Source organism: Bos indicus x Bos taurus, chromosome 8 (assembly GCF_003369695.1).
Source record: "Bos indicus x Bos taurus breed Angus x Brahman F1 hybrid chromosome 8, Bos_hybrid_MaternalHap_v2.0, whole genome shotgun sequence".
Classification (NCBI taxonomy): Eukaryota; Metazoa; Chordata; class Mammalia; order Artiodactyla; family Bovidae; genus Bos; species Bos indicus x Bos taurus.
Genome location: NC_040083.1, coordinates 10442873 through 10470321, shown reverse-complemented (window position 1 = coordinate 10470321; position 27449 = coordinate 10442873). Strand labels below are relative to the sequence as shown.

General features: G+C 41.8%; 1 protein-coding gene across 1 annotated transcript in view; it reads left to right on the top strand.

The window, feature by feature from the left end:
- Window positions 1-27449, top strand: part of ELP3 (elongator acetyltransferase complex subunit 3) — a 120283-nt gene that overhangs the window by 71212 nt on the left and 21622 nt on the right. The window contains exons 11-14 of the mRNA XM_027549040.1: window positions 3359-3449; window positions 6254-6319; window positions 8317-8544; window positions 9468-9549. Of these exons, the coding sequence (XP_027404841.1) occupies window positions 3359-3449; window positions 6254-6319; window positions 8317-8544; window positions 9468-9549 (467 nt within the window). The remainder of the gene's footprint in view (window positions 1-3358; window positions 3450-6253; window positions 6320-8316; window positions 8545-9467; window positions 9550-27449) is intronic.

The window sequence follows — 27449 nt, the reverse complement described above, 5'->3', positions numbered from 1 at the left end:
TGACTGTTGCAGGGCAGGTGGTGTAGAAGGAGTCATCAGCAGATGCTAGACTGGTGGTCGGAGGATCGGTGAGGAACAGGATATTGGCATGATATTTGTACTTGTGTCAGCTCTCATACTGTAACAGGTATTCTTTAACAATCCACTTAACACCTTATTCACGTTTTTGTGCTTTTTGTTGATTTTACTGTTTAAAATGTCCCAGACTTCCCTGGTGGCTCAGACGGTAAAGCATCTGCCTACAATGCGCAAGACCTGGGTTCAATCGTTGGGTCGGGAAGATCTCCTGGAGAAGGAAATGGCAATCCACTTCAGTATTCTTGCTTGGAAAATCCCATGGACGGAGGAGCCTGGTAGGGTAGAGTCCATGGGGTCGCAAAGAGTCAGACACGACTGTGCGACTTCACTTTCTTTCTTTCATGCATAGTGTTCCTAAGCACAAGAAGATTGTCTTGTCTTACAAAGAAAATAAATGTGTTAGATAAGCTTCATTACAGCATGAATCATAGTGCTGTTGGCCATATACAGTGTTAATGAATGAATTCTGTGTTAAAGTGTCTTTGAACAGAAACACAGAACAAAGTGATGTGTTGATCAGTGGAAGAAAATGAACTGAAAGCTGATAGGAACCTAACCCTCCGTTTTGCTTAGGAGCAGTGCTTCCATATTTGCTCATTCAGTGTTCATGGCACATTATCAGACTTCACTGCAATGAATAACAAGAGTCAAATGTATCTCATGTAATGGGTACTAACTGGTTGCCGTTGATATTATCAGATTAATTTCATATCACATATAACAGTGTTTTACTTTGCTGTGAAACTACATATATTTGTGAGTAATTTAATAGAATGTTGTTCAGTCGCTAAGTCGTGTCCAACTCTTTGCCCCCTCATGGACTGCAGCACGCCAGGTTTCCCTGTCCTTCACTATCTCCCGGAGTTGGCACAAACTCATGTCCATTGAGTCGGTGATGCTACCCAACCACCTCATCCTCTGCCTCGCTCTTCTTTGCTTGCCTTCAGTCTTTCCCAGAATCAGGGTCTTTTCCAATAAGTCAGTTCTTCACATCAGGTGGCCAAAGTATTGGAGTTTCAGCTTCAGCCTCAGTCCTTCCAATGAATATTCAGGACTAATTTAGTTTAGGATTGACTGGTTCAGGGTTAAAACAGGCATTTGGGAGATTTTAACTTTGGTTTATATAATATGAAATAGTAAAAAAACTTAAAACAGTTTTTTATACATTCCTTCCTAAAATAAAATAAACTGCTTTTTCCTCTGTCACCTAAAAGAATACCCTAATTATCTGTGTAAGCAAATAGAATCATAAATTCTATTACGCTTATTAGGGGTATGAGCACAAAAAAAGAAAAAAAAAAACCTGCTTTTTGCTTCACTCACCTTCTTTCAGTTTCATATGATTACTGATTTAAGATGGACCTGGGGGCTTCCCAGGTGGTCCAGTTGCTAGGACTCTGCGCTTCCAATGCAGGGGTCCGGGTTCTACCCCTGGTCAGGGAATTAGATCCCACATGCCACAGCTCAAGATCCCTCGTGCTACAACTAAGACCCAGTGCAGCCAAATAGATGTGTAAACAAAAATAAATATTTAAGATATATCTGGTTTTCAGTTCAGTCACTCAGTCATATCTGACTCTTTGCAACCCCATGAACTGCAGCACGCCAGGCCTCCCTGTCCATCACCAACTCCCGGAGTGTACTCAAACTCGGGTCCATTGAGTCGGTGATGCCATCCAGCCATCTCATCCTCTGTCATCCCCTTCTACTCCTGCCTTCCATCTTTCCAAGCATCAGGGTCTTTTCAAATGAGTCAGCTCTTCACATCAGGTGGCCAAAGTATTGGAGTTTCATCTTCAGCTTCAGTCCTTCCAATGAATATTCAGGACTGATTTCCTTTAGGATGGACTGGTTGGAAGGAATTACAGTTCCAAAGGAAGAAAGTTTATTTTACTAAAAAGTATTAGTAAACCATAGATACTAACTAATCACTCTAAAGTATATATTTTTATGTCACTTTGAATGCCCTGGTATGTCATTCTCTTAAAGAATTTTGGTTTATCATTTCTTTATAGTAGCTTCCAGAGTCTATTTATAATGTATAGTTTTTAATGCTAATTGATTAGCTTTTGATACTTTTGAATGAGTGGGGAATATCGTATTAGAATCAAATGGTGAATTAGCTAATTGTATTTTCTTAACATTTGGAGGGATAAGTGAGAAGAGAAGGAAAAGACTCAAGTTGATTCGAAAGCAAAAATGAGAAAACAAGATAATTGGTGTATCCTTCAAGTCTTCTAATCCACCAAATATTAGACAAAACAAATTGGGGACTTGTCCTAAGCATATTCTTACTTCAGATTTTTTTTTTTTTAGCTATTTTGTGTTAAGATACTGGTTTTTCTCTAGAAGGGAGGTTGAGGGCTACTAAAATGAAGCTCATAATTTCAACTTTTGATCAAAGTTTCCTTGGTGCCTGGCACTTAACACTGTATTAATGCCAGGAAATAAATTTTATCTACTTCATCTTTAAGCAAGTTCTTATTCCCTTCTAATGAAGTTGTTGTGCTCAGTCATGCAGTCATGTCCAACTCTGCAACCCCATGGACCATAGCACTCAGGCTCCTATGTCCAGAGAATTTTCCAGGCAAGAATACTGGAGTGGGTTGCCATTTCCTCCTCCAGGGGATCTTCCTGACCCAGGGATTGAACCGGAGTCTCCTGAGTCTCTTGCATTGGCAGGCGGGTTCTTTACCGCTAGCACCACCAGGGAAGAGTCACTTCTAATTTAGATTTTTAGGAAACGTTGCAGTGGGTGGTGGGGATATATTCTTTGAGACCAGTTGTCATCTCGGCCAGGCTTTTAAGCTTCCTGGTTACTTGTCATTCAGCAGCTCTACAGGAAAGTGTCTATAAGTTATAAATCAGTGTGTTAATAATTTTTATTTCTTCTCTTTTAAACAAATTGGATTTTATAAAAACAACAACAAGAATTGTGTTTCCTGTTTAGTACAGGTGTCTCTTCAGCCAAAAATCATTATAATGGTTACTGGATATTTGTTTTGTATTTAGTAATCTTCTAAAGTGATTTCATCAGGTATTTCTTAAGAAAACCTTACGTGATTGGTGAAAATCATAATTTCATAGATGGAAAAACTGGGAGGTAGAAAAGCTGTGAATCTGCTTTCCAGTTAGAATATTCAGCCTCTGTTTTCTTGGTCTGTTTTGTAGGGGTTTTTTGAGGGGGGAAGGGTGGTTCTCCTTTTGTAAAAAATATCCCTGCCTTCCTGTTTTAGAGAGTGACTTATATTTTGCAATAACTGATGTTTTTCTCCTGCAGAGATATTCCAATGCCGTTAGTCAGCTCAGGAGTGGAGCACGGAAACTTGAGAGAGCTGGCATTTGCAAGAATGAAAGACCTTGGAATACAGGTAAGAGCCTGACCATAACTGCAGAGATCAAAGTACTCTCAGACATGCGATCACCTGATAAACTTACAGGTTGGGTCAAAGAGCTTTCATGCATTGAAGCCCCTCTTTCTGTACAGCACGCTGAAGCTGAAGTAGTGGTTCCACCATCTGCATCCCTCCCTGCAGCCCTCTGCTTTCTCCTAAAAGAGTATGGGTTTGTCAATTTAATGGTTGTTTTCTCTTGCCTACTGAAATTGTCAACTATGTGTTCAGCTCCTTTTTTAGAAAACCTCTTTTCTTTTGAAATACTGGGTGTTTGATTCTTGACCAGTGGTTATAGATAAATACGACCTTTGAAGAAACAAAGATGACATGCTGAAATAATTACCGACGTTATTGTCCAGATACACCATTCTCCCTTGCCCCACCTTGCCCCTGTGTCTTTTCGTTTGCTTTTTTATTTCAGAAATATTTACTAAGCACCTCCTTTCTGCTTTCCCTGGAAATACAAAGAGCCCAGGAACCTGCAGATGATTTTGAAATCGCGATATGGTTTAAAACTCAGTGCCCTAGGAGCTATTTCTCAGAGCTGCTAAGAGGAAAGGCCAGGGGGTGCCTAGGCCCGAGCCTGCATCCTGGCCTCTGCTTTGAGCTTCTGATTCACTTGGTCTGGTACGGAGCTGAGGGAGGTTCTCACACGCAGTGGAGACATGGACCACTCTTTGAAAGGCACTGTTTTAAGGACTACGTATCATGTTTGTGGACATACCTGAAACATTTTGTTCTCTTAGTTGATTTGTTATGAAGAAGTTTTTCTTTTCTTTTTTTCAGAAAATGGTCTAGAGTTGTGAACATTATTGGCTTATTCTACCAAAATAATAATAACTTAAGTTCTAGAAAAACAGCAACTTTATGTACAGTAATTGTTATATAGTTGCTCCGTCCAGAGAAGGCAATGGCACCCCACTCCAGTACTCTTGCCTGGAAAATCCCATGGACGGAGGAGCCTGGTAGGCTGCAGTCCATGGGGTCGCTAAGAGTCAGACACGACTGAGCGACTTCACTTTCACTTTTCACTTTCATGCATTGGAGAAAGAAATGGCAACCCACTCCAGTGTTCTTGCCTGGAGAATCCCAGGGATGGGGGAGCCTGGTGGGCTGCCGTCTATGGGGTCGCACAGAGTCGGACACGACTGAAGCGACTTAGCAGCAGCAGCAGTCGCTCAGTCATGTCCAACTCTTTGTGACCCCATGGACCATAGCCAGCCAGGCTCCTCTGTCCATGGGATTTCCCAGGCAAGAATACTGGAGTGGGTTGCCATTTCCTTCTCCAGGGGATCTTCCTGACCCAGGGATTGAACCCAAGTCTCCTTCATTGGCAGGCAGTTTCTTTACCACTGAACCACCAAGGAAGCCCCATGTACAGTAATGAATAGCCCCAGCAAGTATGTGACTGCTCTGCTCTCTGGTCTCCAACTGTCCCAGTTCCTCAGCTCCTCCTTCTCCTCCTGGCCTGGTTAGCCTGATAACCTCATTATCCAGCCATCATCTTTAACCCTGTACCCCTCTTAAACCTTGGTAGGCTCTCATAAAGTAATCTAGGATTGAGTCTCAAGACTGGAATTCAGTCGTAGCCAAAAGTTATCTAGCTTACCTAGGCAGTGTCTTTACTAGAAAATAAGGACACACCAATCTCTTTCGTAAAAACCATTCCCCACCCCTCCAAGAAAGGGCAAAAGCAGGCAAGGGTTCTTTAGGAGCATGTGATATGGGTTCCCAGGGCATGGAAATAGCTTAGTTTTTCTAGAACTGAATAATGAGCGCTTATTTTTCCCGTGAAATTCTCTCCATATATACACCAAATACACTATTAGTAGTATGGCTGCAAGACATCATCAGCTTTCCTAGGGTGATCTTTTCTCACCGATGGAAAGCGTTAGAATCTTGGAAATAAGTTCCATAGTTTGTTCTAGGGAACTATCTGTCCTATTATCATAGGACAGATAATAGTCACTGTGAGGATTTTGTAATTATAAGTGTCAGGCTTCACAGCCTGCACTCTGGGTCGTGGAGTAGAAGCGAGAGTTACATCATGTGGCTAGGCCGTGCACACGTCCACAGGCAACTCTGTGCTTCCTGGGACATTCAGAGAGCCAGTCTGCCACCGTGACACCATGATTCAGACCGTATAATAATAAAAGACTGTATAATAATAAAAGCTCTTTCCTCCCTCCCAGCCTTTATTCCACAGAGCCCTTCTCTGCAGAAGATAGCAGTCTTAGTTGCCCTCTTTCTGACATTTCTAAAATTTGATACAAACATGGTGATGCTAAAAACATTGACGGTTATGAAATGGGGAAGGTTTTGGAACATTAGGAATTCAGTTGTTACTCTTCTATAGATAGAGTTTGGGATTGCACTTTCAGATACAGTTATATCCTCTGGGTAAAAACTATGCTCAAATTTTTAGGAGGTATGTTCTTTACTTTCAATATTATGTATCTGTCTCCTTTGGATTCTAAATGCCTTTTAAAAAACAATATGCTGTTAACTTCATATATTTCCATTTTGTTTTTCCCTATCTTCAGATTTATTAAAAATGACTTCATTTTTAAATTCAGTTTTTTTATCTCAATGTAAATTATGTTCAAATGTAATTTTGAGCCCAGAATTTGGTGGAGAAGTTTCAGTAAAAATTGTATTAGTGACCAGTTTTATATTTGCCTCCCCTTCCCTCTTTCTTTTCTCTCTCTTTATTTTTTCCCCATTCCTGTGCCCCTCCTTCCTCCCCTTTCTTCATTTCTTTTGCTTTGTTTTTTTCACAGTGTCGTGATGTGAGAACCAGAGAGGTGGGAATCCAAGAAATTCATCACAAAGTCCGGCCATACCAGGCTAGTGTCTTCATTTTATAGAGAGATTACGTCCTGCTCGTTACTCTTTGTCAAGCCTGGGCCTGTACCTGCTTTTGTATCGTGCTGTGTTTAGTTGCTCTGTTGTGCCCGACTCTTTGCGACCTCATGGACTGTAGCCCGCCAGGCTCCTCTGTCCATGGGGATTCTCCAGCAAGAATACTGGAGTGGGTTGCCATGCCCTCCTCCAGGGGCTCTTCCTAACCCAAGGATCAACCCCAGGTCTCCCGCATTGCAGACAGATTCTTTACTGTCTGAGCCACCAGGGAAGCCCAAGAAAACTGGAGTGGGTTGCCTATCCCTTCTCCAGGAGAACTTCCCGACCCAGGAATCTATTTGGGGTCTCCTGCATTGCAGGCAGATTGTTTACCAGCTGAGCTACCAAGGAAGCCCTATAGTTAGAACCAAAACCAAACTCTCAAAGTTAATAAAGAAACTAAGAGCAAAGAGTCACTGAGAATCAGGTCAAGCCAGCAAAGCCAGATATGAAGATCACTCAACACTAGAAGGGCAGGTTAGGAAGATGAGGTTGGAACTTCATTATGGATCAGTACTATGCAGCAGAACTTTCTGCATTGCTGGAAGTGTCCTGTCATCTGTGCCACCTAATACGGAGTCAGCTACCAGTCACATGTGACAGTTCAGCACTTGAAAGGTGGCTAGTGCAAGAAGAACTTACTTTTTAATTTTATTTAATGTCACAGTGCCAAAGAATTCAAATATAAATAGCCAAATGTGACTAGTGGCTACCTTCGGGTAAAGCTGAGTGTCACATGCTTGTCTCTGTGTTCAGTTATTGCCCGCTGGTGGTAATCAGGTGAAGAGATCACCCTCATCAACAGGGTTTCTATAAAACATATTTTTAATGAATTAACTTCTCTCCTGTAATGTCATCGTGTTAGCTATTTGCCAGATTTTTCTGTGGGGGTTCTCTTTCCTGTGGGAGCCTGTTTGAGAAAGGCTAGAAGAGATGAGATCTGCAGCTGATATTTGTCTTCTCAAAATGAATTGATGGTTTTCACATCTTGGACCTTTTAAGGAAAAAGTAGACCCTGGCACAGTTACTTCTTCTGCCAAATTCTGGTGCAGTCCAGTTACGCAGCAAACAAGAAGCTGAGGAGGCATGTCAGTGTCAATCTGATTGTTCACCCCACTATGGGTCCTGTCTGCCCATTTTTGGAGTGCATCTGAGTGTGACTGTGCCCACATACGTAGCTTTCTCTGCCTGTCAATTGCTTAATATTTGTGCAGAGTACAAGGGCCACTTGAGCAGGATGCAAAAGTCAAAACGCCATCTAGAGTGCTAACACAAAAGCTTCCCCTAAAACCCCTCTCTGATGCTGTATTTTCTTTAACCTGTTAATCTCACAATTAGGCATACTGTTGGGTTGGCCAAGAAGTTTTTTGGGTTTCTCCATAACATCTTATGAAAAAAACCCAAATGTACTTTTCGGTCAACCCAATATTTTAAAGGTCCTGTGGGATACTTTTTCTTAAAATCCCATCAAGGAATGAAACCAACACATTTTTCCCCAAAAAAGCAGGTTTTAGTGGAAGAGGTGAGGACTAAAAACCATTGAGCACCTGACTGTTCTGGGGCCCGGGGGGTGCTCCCAAGAACTACATACATGACATAACGTATAATTTTACCTTAGAGACTTTTCATAGTGGCTGAGAGATTTAAATCCATGGAAGTATTAACTGAGCCAAACCCTGTAAGAATCTTAAGGTTAATGAGGTTCATATATTTATAAAATGGTAAAACAGTTTTCTTCTTACATCATCTATAGACAAGGCACAAATTCTCATTTATAGTCAGTGCTATTGAGAGGAGAGAAGTAAAAAGAAACGTAATTTGTGGTTATTTATTCTCTATCCCTAATTATAGATATTAGTTTAAATGTATATAGTTATAGAAATGTACTTTGTTCTCTAATTCTTTTATAAAAAAAGTTTTGTGTGGCTTTTTATTAAAACAGGTTGAATTGGTGAGAAGAGATTATGTTGCAAATGGAGGCTGGGAAACCTTCTTATCGTATGAAGACCCAGATCAGGACATCTTGATTGGCCTCCTGAGATTACGGAAGTGTTCAGAGGAGACATTCCGTTTCGAATTGGTTGGGGGTGTGTCCATAGTCCGAGAGCTGCACGTGTACGGAAGTGTGGTCCCCGTAAGCAGTCGGGATCCCACTAAATTTCAGCATCAGGTATCCTGGACTGCATTTCTGTTTGACTATGGTTAAGAAGTCGCTCAAAGGAGGAAAAGAGAAAAGGGATTGCAGGGGGGAGAGGGAGGGCAGAGAAGAAAAGGAAGAGGAAAGGAGAAAGGAAAGCATAGAAATAGAGGAACCAACATTACTGTTGTTCAGAGAGGTTTTCTCTTTAAATTGTAGCCCTTTGGGCATGAGGGAGGGGGAGGGAGAGACGAATTGAGACTCAATCAAGTGGAATATAATAATAGACTGAACCATAGGAAATTGCTATTTTTGAAAGTCAGAAATGATCTAATACCAGCAATTTTGTGTGATTCAACTAGTTTGGAATCGAAGGAAGATGATAATGTGAAAGAAAGCACTTATGAAATTTTAAAGCACTTTGTCAATGCAAGCTAAAAGATAGTGGCACACTATTCTACTCCCCCAAACAACCTAAATAAATAACCACTTTTTTTCACTTTCAGGACAGCAAGTTAAAACTGCTAATGGTGGACCTAGCATTAAACCCCCAATCTATTGATGATTTAAGAATATTGCCTGGTTTCCAAAAGCCTTTTAGAAACTGAAAGGTGACTAATAATACAAGATTAGATGCTCCAGACTTTCATCACCTGGAGATTGCCTAGAACTTGTTTAAAAAGCGACAGAAATTGACAGGCAATTCCTCCCTTGCTGCGACTAGATTACATCATCCACAAAATACCTTGGGATGGCTTTTGTTGCAGTTATTCCTAGTCTGCCACTGAGTACTTTTGGTATAATTGAATCATTTCTTTCCTTATGCCTATAAATGGGTTTTTGTCACTTTTAAAGAGTTTAGCAGCTACTAAATATCAGCCTTCTGGTTTTATGGACCCCTCTTAATGACTTCTCTCCTTCACAGTTCCCTAACCCCCTTTATTGCTTCTTTGTAGGGCTTTGGCATGCTGCTGATGGAGGAAGCAGAACGAATAGCCAGAGAAGAACATGGATCTGGGAAAATAGCTGTTATATCAGGTAACTGGGGGTAGGCATAGGGGGAGGGCAAAGTTCATGATTCATTCACATTGTTAACTTGGTACCACAATTAAAAGTATCTCAGGCTGTTGCAGGAGGGGGGACCCCTTCCAGGGCCCAAGAGTGGGCTTTTGTCTGACACTCGGAAATCAATTGTCTAAGGAGACACACATGCTGACGAAGCAAGAGACTTCACTGGGAACGGGCGCCCGGGTGGAGAGCAGAAGGATAAGGAGCCCAGGAGGACTGCTTTGCCGCGTGGCTCAGTCTCGGCTTTTATGGTGATGGGATTAGTTTCCAGGTTGCCTCTGGCCCGTTGTTCTGACTCAGGGTCCTTCCTGGAGGTGCACGCATCGCTCAGCGTAGATGGATTCCAGCGAGAAGGATTCTGGGAGTTTGGTAGACATATGAACTGATGTCTCCACTCTCCTTTTGACCTTTCCCAAGTTCTTCCAGTTCATGGTAGTTTGTTATCTCTGCGTTCCTTATCAGGATCTCTTATTTAATAGAACTCATGCAAGTGGTTACTATTCAGGCCTGGCCAGGGTGGGTGGTTTTAGTCAGTGGTTCCCCTAACAAGGCCTCTCTTGCCTCTGTTTATGATTATTATATTCAGAATTGGGCAGAGCCAAATAGGGAAAGACTGGTGGTGCTCTGGCACAAAGAAAATTCCTGTAAGCAGTCTGGCAGAATAGAGCTTGCAGACACTCTTTGGTGGCAAGATGAGTAATCTGTACCCTGTCTTCCTCATGGTCTCTCTTATCTCCTCATGCTCCCTTTCTTCATGGTACCCTCCTGTACCCTATCTCCTTATGGTCTCTTGTGCTTCGTTGCCCAGTTACTCTGTCTGGGAAAATGAAATTAGATGAATGAATCTAAGAAAATCATAAGTTAATGTGGTAATTGTGAGTATTGTTCAGAAAATTAAAATAGAACGTCGTTGCTAGTACAAGATGTTTCTGGACAGAGTTCCTTACTCCTTAAAAATTGTTTTCAATGACTTTGTTCCTGGGGAACAGATTTCTTCCCTTTTTTGGAAGCGTTCCCCTTAGCCTCACCTAGGACATCAGGTGATTGGGGGAAGTGGGCGTGAAAAGATAAGTCTGGTGTAAGTGGAATAAAAAATAACATGACTACACCCATTCACTTGTATTCTTCAGTGTCATACCCTTACAAAATTTGCTCTTCTCAATAAGCAGCTAACATGGTGAAAGCCCTGATCAAGATTCAGGTTACTTTTCCCTCCAGCATTATTAAATGAAACTTAAAAAAAAAAAAAAAAAAATCAGTCATTACCAATCAATAAATCAATACCTTTGCCCAGATTTTAATGATTACAGTTATGAAAATGTAATGACCCAGGCTCACTTAATCGATTATTTAATCTGGCTGTGGTTTTTGGCATTTTCCAGACAGATTAATAAAGCATTTTTTAACACTGCTAGCTCTCTCTATTTTTCTATGTTATCTTAAATATTTTTTATTGAAGTATAGGTGTTTTACAATGTTGCGCTAATTTCTGCTGTACAGCAAAATGACTCCGTTATATACATACATAATTCTTTTTTATATTCTTTTCCATTATGGTTTATCCCAGGTTATTGAATATAGTTCCCTGTGCTATGCATGCAGTAGGACCTTCCTAAATGTAACAGTTTACATCTACCAGCCCCACACTCCCAATCCATCCTCTACCTCCCGCCTTGGCAACCACAAGTCTGTTCTTTATGTTTTTTCTGTTACCTTAAACCCTGTAAAGAGGTGGGAATTCAATGAAGCTCACCTGCTTGGTTGCCAGTATTTGTGATTAAAAAAGGTTTACTTCTCAATTGTTCAGCTTGTGGTTGACAAGAAGTCAACCTTCCCCAGTACCAGGAAAGGGCCAGACTGACTCAGAGCTCATTATACATGTGCATCTGTGAATCACCTGAAATTTCAGCTGGCCTCTTTTGCCAGCGAACTGTCAGTGTTTTCAGTAGTACCGTGCTTTCCAAGCCTTAATGGGTTTGTGAATCATCTGGAGATCTTGTTGAAGTGCAGATTCTGACTCGTTGGGTCTGGGTTGGAGCCTGAAGGCCTAGGTGACTAACTGGCTCCTGGTAGGACCATTCTGATTGTCTTCAGATCACACTTTGAGTAGCGAGGTTTTAGTATTCTCTTCCAAATGTAGTATTCTGTTTCAGATCACTAAGGTAAAGGTATTCTGTGTGACCCTGGCAGTGCCTGCATTCCCTAAGTCTGATGTGCAGCTGTGTGATTTTCTGGTATCGTGGGAACCTGATGAATTTTAAAACTGAAGGGCATCTGTATTCTGTCACTTCTCTGCTTTAGTTAATTTGCCTTCATGCTGTCTCTCTCTTTTTTGAAATGTTATATGCAGAGAGGAGCGTCTGATTTGCCCAGGGACACATTCAGTTACCTGTAAGAACCTCGGTTTCTGTTTTTTGAACAGTGTCTTACTAAGTGGAAATTAGCATCTGTGCTCTTTCTAGGTTATTATTCTAATCTAAATAATAGCTCAATTTCAGATCATCTGCTTGTTGAACTTTTAAAATAGCAAGAAGAGACTTGCTAAAAATAACAGGGAAGAACCTTTCTCATTATTAGCTGTTACAGGTAGACTACTGGATTTCTGTACAGGGGTTTCTCATGGCCAGCAGGTTTTTACAGGAGCAGCCCTGGAAATGCGCTTTTGGTACTCAGGTGAGTCCTGTGGGAGGAAGTGGTACTTCCTGTCTCTGATCTATGAGCCCTCACCAGTGCCCTGTACTGAAGAATCCATCTAGGGCCTTGACTTTCTGTTTGACCCAAGATCTGATCCCCCTTCAGATGAAAACACTAAGAACATTTACTCTGTGTGTGATGCATTGTATTTCTCTAATTTAGTAACATGTTAGTGTTCTATTTGAGTTCCTGAATTAGATACCTGAGGTGTCCATTATTCAGAACTTCAAGGAGGGCAGATTTAAAGTGTTCTTGTTGGTTTTTAATCATAATGTGTTTCTTGGTTGGTTGTTTTCCTTCCCTTATTTGTTCAGTTGACTTTGGTCTTCCTGATTTAAGTACAATGCTGTGTGTGTGTGTGTTTTAATTAGTTTTTTGTAAAGAGTCAGTTATTCTCCGTAAGTGATCCTTAGAATGAAAATCTTATGGTAGTGCTGGTGCTTCGGTGCTGCATTTATTCACAGTACTTCATTAGACGTGATGTGTAAGAAGAGACGCTTGGGCCGGGGCGTTGATTCTGTTCCTGCACTGACGGCAGCTCTCCTTGTGATCATCTTGAATAATGTTGCTCCAATCTCCATGGACCTTTATTTCTTTACTAAAAATAAGTGTGTTGGGTTATCATTTGCCATTCTAACAGTCTAGAAATCTGCCCCTTAAATAGCTTCATCTCTTTTAGTTCTCAACAAGATCAATTGTGTTTTTACTGATTTCATATTAAGTAGATTCTTTTATGAAACCATACCAGGAGACCCTTTAATTTCATGAGTAATTAGTCTCCTTCAGTTTGGGTGTTTGATGATAGAAATGATGATAAAGTTTCCCGTAGGTCGCTAATCCTGTCTATGAAAGGAAGTGGATGCCTGTCCACTTTAGTCCCATCTGGCGATACTCTGTGATCCGTGTCCTACCTGGCTTGTTTGTTTTTCTTTTCCTGACCTTGCCCTTGATTTGTAAATCTATCCTTCTGGTCTGTAGGCTTTTGTGTAACTCATACACAGTGCTAGCCTAGATATTCTGTCCTAGCATAACTAGTCGCTTGAAGAAGGGAGAGACGGATCACTTATCATTCTGGTTACACTGACTGTGAGAGGCATGCATTTGTGTAGAATTCTTTTAATTAAATTCTGATTCATTATGATTTCCCTTTATCTTGCCAGCAGATTGTTTCTGTTACTTGGATTTATAGTCTTCTGCCTCTGGACAATATGACTAACTACACAGTAGATCTGATTTGAATGACTAGTCAGAAAGATTCCATATATGCTGTTTTTCCATATTAAAACACAAATTGTTTTTTATTTGTTGTCTCAATATATTTTGTTTATAAAAGGTCCATGTTGTGTATTTTGCAGCTGATTTATAAAAGATTAACTTGATAGCTACATGAGAAAATTGAAAACCCGTTTATCAACATCAAATGAAACACTGTCTCAGAGTGTCTTTTTTTTTTTTTTTTTTTAATATTTATTTGGCTGTACTGAGTCTTAGTTGCAGCACATGGGATCTTTGATCTTCCTTGTGGCATGTGGGATCTTTTTTTTTTCCCCTAAGTTGGGGTATGTAGCTCTGGAATGTGGGATCTAGTTCCCTGACCAGGTATCAAATGTGGGCCCCCTACATTGGTAATGTGGAGTTTTAGCCCCTGGACCACCAGGGAAGTCCATCAGAGTGACTTTTAAGTTTATTCATTCTGCCTAAGTATATAAAATTGTCTTAGTGAATTGTGTGTTTTCAAATTAACCATCAACTCTGAATGTTAAATTAAAGCAATAATGAATTTCTTAACACCAGAATTGCTGCATTTCTGGAGTGTCTCCTGTGTGCAGGGGCCTAGGGCTGAGAGGGCAGATAGAAGGAGGAGGAGATGATGCCCTGCCTTTGAGGGATGTTCACGTGGACCAGAGCAGCTCACTCAGTCTTCACCCTGCAGCTTGTCCGTAACTGCAGAGGAAGACAGGTTTTTCCCTACTTAGACTATTTCTTAACTCAGGATTAGCTGCTTCAGCATGAGAAAATAATCTCTTTCTACATATAAAAATGGGTAAATCACTAGTATGAGAACAATCAGCTTATGAAATAATATGCAGGCAGGAAATAATAGTTAATTGCTGCTAAATACCCAAGCAATTAATTAGTCCCTATTAAGTTCAAGTGCTATAGTATCTTTCATCAACTTCCTCATATTGCTTCTATCAACATTCATTTGTTTAAGATGAACAAATCATATTTACTTAAAAGCCATGATGTTTATCTACTTGGATGATCAGTTTCTCTCCTTTAAAAATGTTACAATGAAGCAGTTTTTTTCTCTTCCCTCTCTTATAGTGTCAAGTGCAGAGATTTATACTGTAGAACCTAACCATAACATTTGAAATGCCATCACTAATAATCACCATGGAAACTGGAGATCTCTGATGTCACACTGCCCGTACCATTTTTGAAAGGGCAAATATAACTGTCAGTAGCCACTATTTAAAAAGCCACTTAATACCGCCAACAAAATGACCTTTTTTCCTTTAGGCAGTTTTGGCTAGGTTTCAGATCCAATCGTGTTCCTGTTTCATTTTGCCAGGCTAATTGCTATGCATCAAGACGGACGGCTATTCCCCAAGCTCCCCCCACTACCTTCGTCACAAGCAGTATCCTATTTGTGTTCTTTCAAGTAGAAAATTAACATGGCCATTGGCCAAGAATTGCACCAGGCTGACGGATCAAACGATGATGAGAAATGAGGAAAATATCAGATTGTTTGATGACAGAAATCACTGAAGTCAGAGATCAATAGCCATTTTGTTTCAGCCTATTAAAAAGGCAAAGAAGAGGGCAGGGGAAGCGAGTTTAAATATAGGATGAGCAAACTGAGTTTCCGTGGGGATATGATTATTCTAGATCATGGAGCTCAGAGTCACATGACTCTAAAGGCATGTCTACAATCCCAACTAGTGAAAAACATTGTGCCTGAGACTTAAAGCGTCTGATATGGCTTTCTGGAACTGAAATGAATGGTCTTGTGCCCCAGAAACACTGATTAACAAGATAATATTTGGGCAAAAAGTAACAATTATTTTGTTTCATTGGCCAGTGTTCCAGGCTGCACATATCTCCCTCAGTTGGAAGTAAAGGTAGTTTTGTGCTTTGCATTATCATCTAGTTGAAAAAAAGGGCACATTTGTAACTAGATCTGTCTGGTAATGGACTCATAATCTACTAAAATGCCTGGAAAACTTTTCCTCACTTTGGCTTACCTATTTGCTAATGGACACAGGAAGCTTGCCAAAGGCAAACCAGTATGGGCCATGTTAATACAGGACTTCTCAGGAAGGAAGGGAAAAGACTGCTTCATCTTTTCTAACTTCATAATAATTTATCCCTTTACATTTTTTCATAAACCATTCCCTGTAAGTTGCTCAGTCGTGTCCAACTTTTTGCAACCCTGTGGACTTTAGGCCACCAGGCTTCTCTGCCCATGGAATTCTCCAGGCAAGAATACTGAAGTGGGATAGCCCTTTCCTTCTCCAGGGGATCTTTCCAACCCAGGGATCAAACCAGGTCTTTTGCATTGCAGGCAGATTCTTTATCATCTGAGCCACCAGGGAAGTCCAAATTATTTCCTAATACTCCCTTAATGAAATGCACACCATTCAGTTCAGTTCAGTCATTCAGTCATGTCCAACTCTTTGCGACCCCATGAATCACAGCACACCAGTCCTCCCTGTCTATCACCAACTCCCAGAGTTCACTCAAACTCATGTCCATCGAGTCGGTGATGCCATCCAGCCATCTCATCCTCTGTCGTCCCCTTCTCCTCTTGCCCCCAATCCCTCCCAGCATCAGAGTCTTTTCCAATGAGTCAACTCTTTGCATGAGGTGGCCAAAGTACTGGAGTTTCAGCTTTAGCATCAGTCCTTCCAAAGAACACCCAGGACTGATCTCCTTTAGGATGGACTTGTTGGATCTCCTTGCAGTCCAAGGGACTCTCAAGAGTCTTCTCCAACACCACAGTTCAAAAGCATCAGTTCTTCTGCACTCAGCTGTCTTCACAGTCCAACTCTCACACCCATACATGACCACAGGAAAAACCATAGCCTTGACTAGATGGATCTTTGTTGGCAAAGTAATATCTCTGCTTTTTAATATGCTTTCTAGGTTGGTCATAACTTTCCTTCCAAGGAGTAAGCGTCTTTTAATTTCATGGCTGCAGTCATCATCTGCAGTGATTTTGGAGCCCAAAAAATAAAGTCTGACACTGTTTCCACTGTTTCCCCATCTATTTCCCATGAAGTGATGGGACCAGATGCCATGATCTTCATTTTCTGAATGTTGGGCTTTAAGCCAACTTTTCACACTCCTATTTCACTTTCATCAAGAGGCTTTTTAGTTCCTCTTCACTTTCTGCCATAAGGATGGTGTCATCTGCATATCTGAGGTGATTGATATTTCTCCCGGCAGTCTTGATTCCAGCTTGTGCTTCTTCCAGCCCAGCATTTCTCATGATGTACTCTGCAGAGAAGTTAAATAAGCAGGGTGACAATATACAGCCTTGACGTACTCCTTTTCCTATTTGGAAGCAGTCTGTTGTTCCATGTCCAGTTCTAACTGTTGCTTCCTGATGTGCATATAGGTTTCTCAAGAGGCAGGTCAGGTGGTCTGGTATTCCCATCTCTTTCAGAATTTTCCACAGTTTATGGTGATCCACACAGTCAAAAGCTTTGGCATAGTCAATAAAGCAGAAATAGATGTTTTTCTGGAACTCTCTTGCTTTTTCCATGATCCAGCGGATGTTGGCAATTTGATCTAGGTTCTATATATTCCTCTTTCTCATTCATTTTGCGACGTTAACAGTGATCATACATAATCCTTTTTTGGTGCATGTTCCAGTGGGATTGTGCTGTGGTGGTGAACACCTTTCTTTTCAGAAACAACAGGTACAACATAAAATAATGCTTTACTACAAAAACTTGATTAATTTCAGCATCAGTATTAGCCAGACTAGCATTGATGACAGAATACTCTCTTGCTTGATACCACATTAGCTAAATGCTTTCTCAGTGGTGTCTGTATCGCAGCTGGACTATGGAGGCATTGTCACATAGCTCACTTCAGGACTCTTTATTCCTTGACTTGATGTTTATTTGTTTATTCATCTATTCATTCATAGATGAATCAGTACCAGTTATACAGTATATCGTACATCAAGTGCATTGGACCTGTCCCACAGTTGGTATCACATGACTATATTAATTAATGTTTTTTCAAATATTCCCAAGTAGGCCACTAGTCAGTTTCCACTGTTTGGAACTTGCAGGCCACTGAATTTTTGGTGAAGTTTCCTAGGCGGGGGCACTTTCCAGCTGGTGCTGTAGGTAAAGAACCTGCCTCCCAGTGAAGGAGACATAAGACACCTGGGTCCAGTCCCTGGGTCGGGAAGACCCCCTGGAGAAGGGAATGGCAACCCACCCCAGTATTCTAGCCTGCAGAATCCCATGGACAGAGGAGCCTGGCAGTCCATAGGGTTTCACAGAGTCGGACACAACTGAAGCAACTTGGCACGCCAGCACCTTGGTCCATGTGTAGTAGGATCACAAGTTCCTGGGCAGAAGCTGGTGATGCCAGGAGAGATGCCAGCATGGGAGCAACAGGATGTGGCAAGTTGCTATTGCTCTTCCCAGGCCCACGCTGTTGAGTCTTGTGTCGCCAAAACGCGTGCCTGAAAGTCTGGCAAGATCACCTTGCTAATTTAGTTGACACACATACGTGTGTAGACTTTTCCTCCCCATTCTTGTTCCTCTTTGTTTATGGATATTGGGAATGAGAGTTGTATACTCTGCTCCGGTAGAAGAACAGAGTTGGAGTGCATGGTCCCTAAGAACATGCCTGAGCAGTCTAGGAGCTTTGATACAAAGGTTTGCTTTTTTGTTACATGCTTCACAGGCTTTTTTCTGAGGAAGGACACCTTCCGAAGTCTAGCCTGCAATGGTCACCATCTGCTGTCTGTCACAAAGGCTCTTTTATGGTTCGTCGCAGTGTTAACTCCTTATCACTGTAACATTCGTGTGATTAGTACTGTTCTTTTCTCCGAGTGTTTGACATTGCTCTAACCCATTCAGTTTGATAAAGCTCTTCTCTTTGAGATCAATTAGAGGCAGGGATTTGGCAAATTCTTGCCGGTTGGGTGAACAGATAACTAAATAATGCTGGAAAATACTGATGCTGCCTTTTTTAGCGGCAGCCAAGATACTGATATTATGGAGCCTTTTAGCTGGGACGTTTCTGATTCCAACAGGACATTGTTGTTGTTTTCCAGTCAGTAAGTCATGTCCAACTCCATGTGACCTCACAGACTGCAGCCTACCAGGCTCCTTTGTCCTCCAGGAGATGTGCTCAAATTCATGTCCACTGAGTCTGTGATACTGTCTAACCACCTCATCCTCTTCTTTGTTGTTTTCAGTCACTAAGTCATGTCCAACTCTTTGCGACCCTGTGGACTGCAGCACAGCAGGCTTCCCTGACCTTTACCATCTCCCGGAGTTGGCTCAAACTCAGGTCCATTGAGTCAGTGATGCCATCCAACCATCTTGCCCTCTGTTGTCCCCTTCTCCTTCTGCCCTCAGTCTTTCCCAGCATCAGGGTCTTTTCCAGTGAGTTGGCTCTTCGCATCAGGCGGCCAAAGTATTGGCGCTTCAGCTTTAGCACCATGCCTTCGAATGAATATTCAGCATTAATTTCCTTTAGGATTGACTGGTTTGATCTCCTTGCAGTCCAATGGACTCTTAAGAGTCTTCTCCAGCCCCACAGTTCGAACGCATCAATTCTTCGGCACTCAGCCTTCTTTATGGTCCAACACTCACATCCATACATGACCACTGGAAAAACCATAGCTTTGACTATACAGACCTTTGTCAGCAAAGTGATGTCTCTGATTTTTAATAAACTATCTAGGTTTGTCATAGCTTTTCTTCCAAGGAGGAAGCGTCTTCTAATTTCATGGTTACGGTCACCATCCACAGTGATTTTGGAGCCCAAGAAAATGAAATCTGACACTGTTGCCACTTTTTCCCCATCTATTTACCATGGAGTGATGGGACTGGATGCCATGATCTTCATTTTTTGAATGTTGAGTTTTAAGCCAGCTTTTTCACCCTCCTCTTTTACCTTCATTAAGAGGCTCATTAGTTCCTCTTCACTTTCTAACTGTTGCTTCTTGCCCTGTATACAGGTTTCTCAGGAGGTGGGTAAGGTGGTCTGCTGTTCCCATCTCTTTAAGAATATTCCACAGTTTGTTGTGATGCACAAAGACTTTAGCGTAGTCAGTGAACCAGAAGTAGATTTTTTTTGGAAATCAGTTGCTTTTTCTGTGATCCAGCAGATATTGGCAATTTGATCTCTGTTTCCTCTGCCTTTTCTAAATTCAGGTCAAACATCTGGAAGTTCTCGGTTCACGTACTGGATGAAGCCTAGCTTGAAGGATTTTGAGCATAATCTTGCTGGCATATGAAATGATTGCAATTGTATGGTAATTTGAACATTCTTCAGCATTGCCTTTCTTTGGGATTGGAATGAAAACTGACCTTTTCCAGTCCTGTGGCCACTGCTGAGTTTTCCAAATTTGCTGGCATATTGAGTGCAGCACTTTCACAGCATCAAAATTTAGGATTTGAAATAGCTCAACTGGAATTCCATCATCTCCACTAGCTTTGTTGGTAGGAATGCTTTCTAAGGCCTACTCAACTTCACACTCCAGGTTGTCTGGCTCTAGGTGAGTGACCACACCATCATGGTTATCTGGGTCATTAAGACCTGTTTTGTACAGTTCTTCTGTGTATTCTTGCCATCTCTTCTTAATATCTTCTGCTTTTGTTAGGTTCATACCATTTCTGTCCTTTATTGTGCCCATCTTTGCATGCAATGTTCCCTTGCTGCTACTGCTGCTAAGTCACTTCAGTTGTGTCCAACTCTGTGCGACCCCATAGACAGCAGCCCATCAGGCTTCCCCATCCCTGGGATTCTCCAGGCAAGAACACTGGAGTGGGTTGCCATTTCCTTCTCCAATGCATGAAAGTGAAAAGTGAAAGTGAAGTCGCTCAGTTGTGTCCTACTCTAGCGACCCCATGGACTGCAGCCTACCAGGCTTCTCCATCCATGGGATTTTCTAGGCAAAAGTACTGGAGTGGGGTGCCATTGCCTTCTCCGAATGTTCCCTTGGTATCTCTAATTTTCTTGAAGAGATCTCTAGTATTTCCCATTCTATTGTTTTCCTCTATTTCTTTGCATTGTTAACTTTAGAAAGCTGTCTTATCCCTCCTTGCTATTCTCTGGAACTCTGCATTCAACTCAGTATATCTTTCCCTTTCTCCTTTGCCTTTCACTTCTCTTCTTTTCTCAGCTATTTGTAAAGCCTCCTCAGATGACCACTTTGCCTTCTTGTGTTTCTTTCTTGGAAATGGTTTTAGTTACCGCCTCCTATACAACATTATGAACCTCTCTCCATAGTTCTTCAGACACTCTATCATATCTAATCCCTTGAATCTATTTGTCACTTCCACTGTATAATCATAAGGGATTTAATTTAGGTCATACCTGAATGGCCTAGTGGTTTTCCCTACTTTCTTCAATTTAAGTCTGAATTTTGCAAAAGGAGTTCATGATCTGAGCCACAGTTCCTGGTCTTGTTTCTGCTGACTATATAGAGCTTCTCCATCTTTGGCTGCAAAGAATATTATCAATCTGATTTCAGTATTAACCATCTGGTGATGTCCACATATAGAGTCATTTCTTGTGTTGTTGGAAGAAGGTTTTACCTCTGACCAGTGCATTCTCTTGGCAAAACTCTATTAGTCTTTGCCCTGCTTCATTCTGTACTCTAAGACCAAACTTGCCTGTTACTCCAGGTATCTCTTGACTTCCTACTTTTGCATCCAGTCCCTTATGATGAAAAGGACATCTTTCTTTGGTGTTAGTTCTAGAAGGTCTTGTAGATCTTCATAGAATCATTCATCTTCGGCATTAGTGGTTGGGGCATAGACTTGGATTATTGTGATATTGAATGATTTGCCTTGGAAGCGAACCATTTTGGACCGTTTTATTGCTTATGAGGGCTACTCCATTTCTTCTAAAGGAAGTAGATATAATGGTCATCTGAATTAAATTCTCCCATTCCATCCATTTTAGTTCACTGATTCCTAAAATGTCAATGTAAACTCCAGTTTACCTTGATTCATATACCTAACATCCCAGATTCCTATGCAATATTGTTCTTTACAGCATCGGACTTTACTACCATCAGCAGACACATCCAGAACTGGACATCATTTCCACTTTGCCTCAGACTCTTCATTCTTTCTCAGGCTATCTCTCTGCTCTTCCCCAGTAACATATTGGACACCTACCAACCTGGGGGGGGCACTTATCTTTCAGTGTCATAGCTTTTTGCCTTTTCATACTGTTCATGGCGTTCTCAGGACAAGAATATTGAAGTGGTTTGCCATTCTCTTCTCCAGTGGACCACGTTTCGTTAGGGACAGACGTGCAGGGACATGCCCTTTGGCCACTCCACGTAGCTGGAGGATATGCCTGGTGCCCTGGTTGTCCCACTGCTGGTCTTCGTTGAGCGTGTAAACCTTCACTGGCTGTCGGGTGTCAGTCAGCATGCGGCACAAAGTCAAGGCACACGAGCCTGGCTTAAACTGTTGTCTAACCAGTGGCTCACATTTTCAAGACATTAGGTGATGGATTTAGATTTTAGCTTGTGGTCACAGGATAATGTTTGCTTATGTACCTCACTACCTCCCGAAGCATCCACTTACTCAGTTTGTCCATTTGGTAAAGGACTCACTGATGTTTGGTACACCAGTCAGAAGCACCAGATTTATACCCCGTGTGGTCTGTTAGCTCTTACTGCAAATCCTAATAATTAGTAGTTGTCATTTATTACAGAGGAACACATCACCCCAAAATTTAGTGACTTAAAACAACCATTTTATTTGTTCAGTGATCCTGTGGGTCAGAAATTCAGCAGGGCATAGAGAAGATGGCTTGTCTCTGTTCCATGATGTCGAGGGCCTCAGCTGCAGTGCCTTAAATGGTTGGCAGCTGCTGGGGTGACGCATCTGGAGTCTCTTCTAGGCGGCAGCGAGTGTGCGCGACTGAGACTGTCAACGTGAACACCTTGGTTCTTCTCCACATGGTTGAGCTTCTCCTGGCATGAAGGCTGGCCTCTAAGACGCTTATAAGTTGTAGAACATCTTATGTGCATTATTTATGGCTGTGTAATTTTTTAAAAAACCACAGATGTTAGTAACTGAAAACAACAGTTATTTCATAGTCTTCATAGGTCAGGAATCTAGAAGGAGTCTAGCTGGGTGCCTCTGGCCCAGAGCATCTCATAAAGCTGCAGTTAGGGTGTCAGCCAGGACTATAATTTCAAAGATTCAACTGGGCTTGAAGGGTCCACTTCCAAGTTCGCTGTGTGGTCTTTGGCAGACTTCAGTTCCTCACCGGCTGCTGGTCTCAGGGCCAGTGTTCCTCCTTAGGGCGACCATCTCTTTAGGGCTGCTCATCACGTGGCCGCCTGCTTCCCCCAGCAGAGTGATCACAGAGACAGAGCCCCTTTGAGATGGAAGCCCTAGTCTTAATAACCTGGTCTCAGAAGAGAGCCAGTGTGTCCACCCCACCTTCAAAGAGAAGAGGTCATTTTATTTTTTTTATTACTTATTTATTTATTTATTGGCTGCGCTGGGTCTTTGTTGCCACACCGGCTTTTGTCTACTTGCGGTGAGCTGGGGCTACTCTGTAGTTGTTGTGTTCAGGCCTCTCATCGTGGTTGCTCCTCTTATTGTGGGGCACAGGCTCTCAGCGTGCAGGCTTCAGTAGTAGCAGCATGTGGGATCTCCCCGGATCAGGGATCAAACCTGTGTCTCTGGCATTGGCAGGCCGATTCTTTACCACTGAGCCACCAGGGAAGTCCTGAGGGTCACTTTACCTGCCACGATGTGGCTTCTGCCCCATTCTGTTGGTTAAGTCATTGGGCCAGCCCAGATTTAAAGGGAAAAGGAAAAAAATTCCACTTCTCAAAAAGACAGGATCTGGTAGTGGCTATCTTTGGATACTAAGTGATCAAATACATTTTTATTAACTTGTGATTAATAGGCATCCAGTCCCTTTCCACAGGAAACTTCATTTAGCCTTCTCCCAGGATGGACTCTCTTTGGGCATGCCTGGATTCAAAGGTTCTAGTCCTAATCCTGATATCCAGATTTTCATACAGCCATCGAGGCAGCACAGTTACACCTAACTCAGTCCTAAGCAGAATCTGGCAGGCAGGCCCCACAGGCCACACCTGCAGCTGACCTCTGTCTGCCATCTCTTCCATGAGGATATTCCTCTGTTTCCCCATACAGGCCTGTCTAAAGATCTATGATGTTGACCTTTTATGTCTTCCTCCTGCTGCTACTGCTGCTAAGTCACTTCAGTCGTGTCTGACTCTGTGCAACCCCATAGACAGCAGTCCACCAGGCTCCCCCGTCCCTGGGATTCTCCAGGCAAGAACACTGGAGCGGATTGCCATTTCCTTCTCCAACGCGTGAAAGTGAAGTCACTCAGTCGGGTCCGACTCTAACGACCCCATGGACTGCAGCCCACCAGGCTCCTCTGTCCACGGGATTCTCCAGGCAAGAGTACTGGAGTGGGGTGCCATTGCCTTCTCCGACGTCTTCCTCCTGGGTTATGGAATATAAAAGACCAGTTTTGGACCAAGGGTGCCTGCTTTGAGATCAGATCCTAATCCACATTCCTTCCTCCCCATTAAAAATTGAAGATAGTTAATGCACCTTAAAGTCTCCTCTCCCCCCACGTTTGGGAAAGTAGTAAATTATGTATACTAACATAAAATTTGCCGTTATAACCATTTTAAAGTATAGGGTTCAGTGGCATTAGTTACATTCATGGTGTTGGGCAACCATCATCCCTATTTTCAAAACGTTTTCATCACTCCAGGCAGAAACGCTGCACTTATTAGGCAGCAATTTCCAATTCCCCCATCTCCCAAGCCCCTGGTAAGTTCTAATCTACTTTCTGTCTCTATGAAATGGAATCATACAACATATGTCCTTTCGTGTCTGGCTTATTTCACTTAACATAATGTCTTCAAGGTTCAGCCATGCTACACACACACACACACACACACACTTGCACTTTGGGGCTGTCTCCATCTTTTGGCTGTTGTCAGTGATGTTGCTATCACATCGATATATGAATATCTGTTTGAGTCTCTGCTTTCAGTTCCTTTGCGTCTGTATCCAGAAGTAAGGTTGCTGGGCTACTGGTGCTTCTGTTTAACTTTCTGAGGAATCGCCCCGTTGCTTCCTCCTGCTGCTGCATATCATTTGATTTTCCCATCAACCGTGCACAAGGGTTGTATTTTCTCCACATCCTTGTCTGTACTTATCTTCCTTTTATTTTTATAACCATCCTAATGAGTGAGAAGTGACGTTGTACCATGGCTTTGACTTACATTTCCTCAATGACTAAACTGACATTGGACATCTTTTTGTGTGCTTCTTTGTGTGTTTCTTTTTTTAAAAAGAGTCTGTTCAAGTCCTTTGCTCATTTTGGATTAGGGTCATTGTCTTTTTGCTGATGAGCTGTAAGAATTTTTAATATTTGCTGGCTACTAGACTCTAAAATGATCTGTGATTTACAAATATTTTCTCCCATAGATATTCATAAAGATAGTGGTCTGTAGTTTTCTTTGTAGGGTTTGCCTGGCTTTGATATCATGGTTTTGTTAGCCTCACAGAATGAGTTAGGAAGTGTCCCTCTTCATTTTTTTGGATTTGTTTGCGAAGGATTGGTGTTAATTTTTGGTGTTAACACACTAGGTTATCCAGTGTGTTGGCGTACATACATATTCTTATTGTTATCATACTCTCATAAGTCTTTTTCTTACCGTAAAGTCAGTAGTAATGTTTCCTCTTTCATTTCTAATTTTAGCGATTTGAGTCTTTTTTTTTCTTTGTACTTTCTTCCCCATACTTTGTATGATTTCAGACTTTTTTTAAAATTTATTAGTACTTGTTTTATGGTCTGATAACATGATCTAACTTGAAAAATGTTCCATATCCACTGTGGAAAATGTCTATTTTGCTGTTGCTGGGTGATGTGTTCTGTTAGGTCTCAGTGGTTTAAAGTGTTGTTCAAGTCCTCCATTACTGAAAATGTGTACTGAAGACTCCAGCTCTTATTGCAGAACTAAGTCTCCTTTCAAGTCTGTGCATTTTTGCCTCAGATACTCTGGGACTCTGTTGTTAGGTGTGTATATATTTTTATCAATTTGTGACTATAGCCTGGTGGACCATACTCTATGGGGTTGCAAAGAGTCGGACACGACTTAAGCAACTTAGCACAACTGTGTCACTTAGCATAATGTCCTCAAGGTTCCTCTGTGTGGTTGAAGTGGTGTATAGGTAGCTTTCCTCCTTTCTTAGGACTGAAATATATTTCAGTGTGTGGGTTTTTTTTTAACCCATTACCCATTGACAGACACTTAAGTCATTTCCATATCTTGGCTATTTGAATAATGCTACCAATAAATATGGGTGTGCACATATCTCTTCAACAGCCTGTTTTTATTTCTTTGGGGTATATATCCAAGTATGGAGTTTGCTGGATAATATGGTAATTCTGAATTTGGGAGGAACCTCCTTGTGGTTTTCCATAAGTGGCTATACCGACTTCCACTTCAATAGTGGTATATATAAATCCTCCTTTTTTCTTGGTATCCTCACCAGCACATGTTATCTTTTGTCATCTTGGTGGTGGCCGTGCGGCTTTGACTTGCATTTCCATGATGGGTGGTGGTGTGAACACCTTTTCATTTACTTATTGACCTTTTGGATGTCATCCTTGGAAAAAAGGATGTTTCTTTAGTTCTTCTGCCCATTTTTAAAATCAGATTGTTATCTGTTTTCAGCTTGTGTGAGTTTTGATATATTTTGGATAAGAACCCCTTATCCAATATGTGGTTTGCAGATACTTCCGTTCTGTAGCTTGCCTTTTCTTTTTGCCAGTTATTTCTTCCGCAGTGGAGGCTTTTTAGTTTGATGCAGTCCCATATGTTGGCTTTTGCTTTAGTTGGCTGTGTTCTTTGCCTGTGGTTCCCTTATCTCCTTGAAGGTAATTAATAGTTGACTTTGCCTAGTAATTCGTGTCTAAGGTACCTCACGCATAGTTTCTGTCAGCTTCTCTTCTTCTTGTGAATGAGCCTTCCTCTCCTGTCTTTGGTAGTGAAAAAGTGAAAGTTGCTCAGTTGTGTCCAACTCTTTGGGACCCCATGGACTATACAGTCCATTGAATTCTCCAGGCCACAATACTGGAGTGGGTAGCCTTTCCCTTCTCCAGCGGATCTTTCCAACCCAGGGATCAAACCCAGGTCTCCTGCATTGCAGGCGGATTCTTTACCAGCTAAGCCACAAGAGAAGTCTTTGGTATGCTTTTTAGAACCACACACACTCAAGAATAATAAAAGTCAGATTCTCTCCTTCCTCAGGGATTGCCCTTGAGGGCTGAGTCATCCATTTGTATTTTTTTCAAACTGTTTTTGCAAATTCAGTATTCTTTGTTGCATGTGGTCACTGAAATTTCTGTTTCATTATCTCTGCAGTGGGCCTGTCACCTGATAGGGATTTCCTTAAAATGTCTGGACCTTAAAAAGACAGGTACTGGATTTGTACCAGTACCTACTGTAAGATCTTCAAATCTTAAACAGATACTGCTACTGTCCACTCGCTCCAGCTGGCCACTGGAGGGTGGTAGGTGGTTCTCTCTGCTGCCCTCCTACCAAATTCAGCAGCTTCTCGCTTCATCAAGCACCCCGCTGGTTGCTGTAAGTACCTTATCAGGTTCTGGTGTCCCCAGAACCAAAAACCAAATAGTTGGCTTTAAGTGTTTTTCCAGCTACTGGTTATTTCAGTAGAGGGACTAAATTAGAGAATTTTCTACTCTACCATTTTCCTTCTTAAAATCTACCTTTTTTAAAAAAGACTATAAATAGAAAGGATCCTTCTTCCTACCTGGTCTTTAACATGGCAGTCTTTAACTTCTGCAGAAACACACTGATGATCTGGGTCATGAACAAAGTAGTGGGAAGGATCTGTGACCTAGCAGACTTTCTGTGCTGG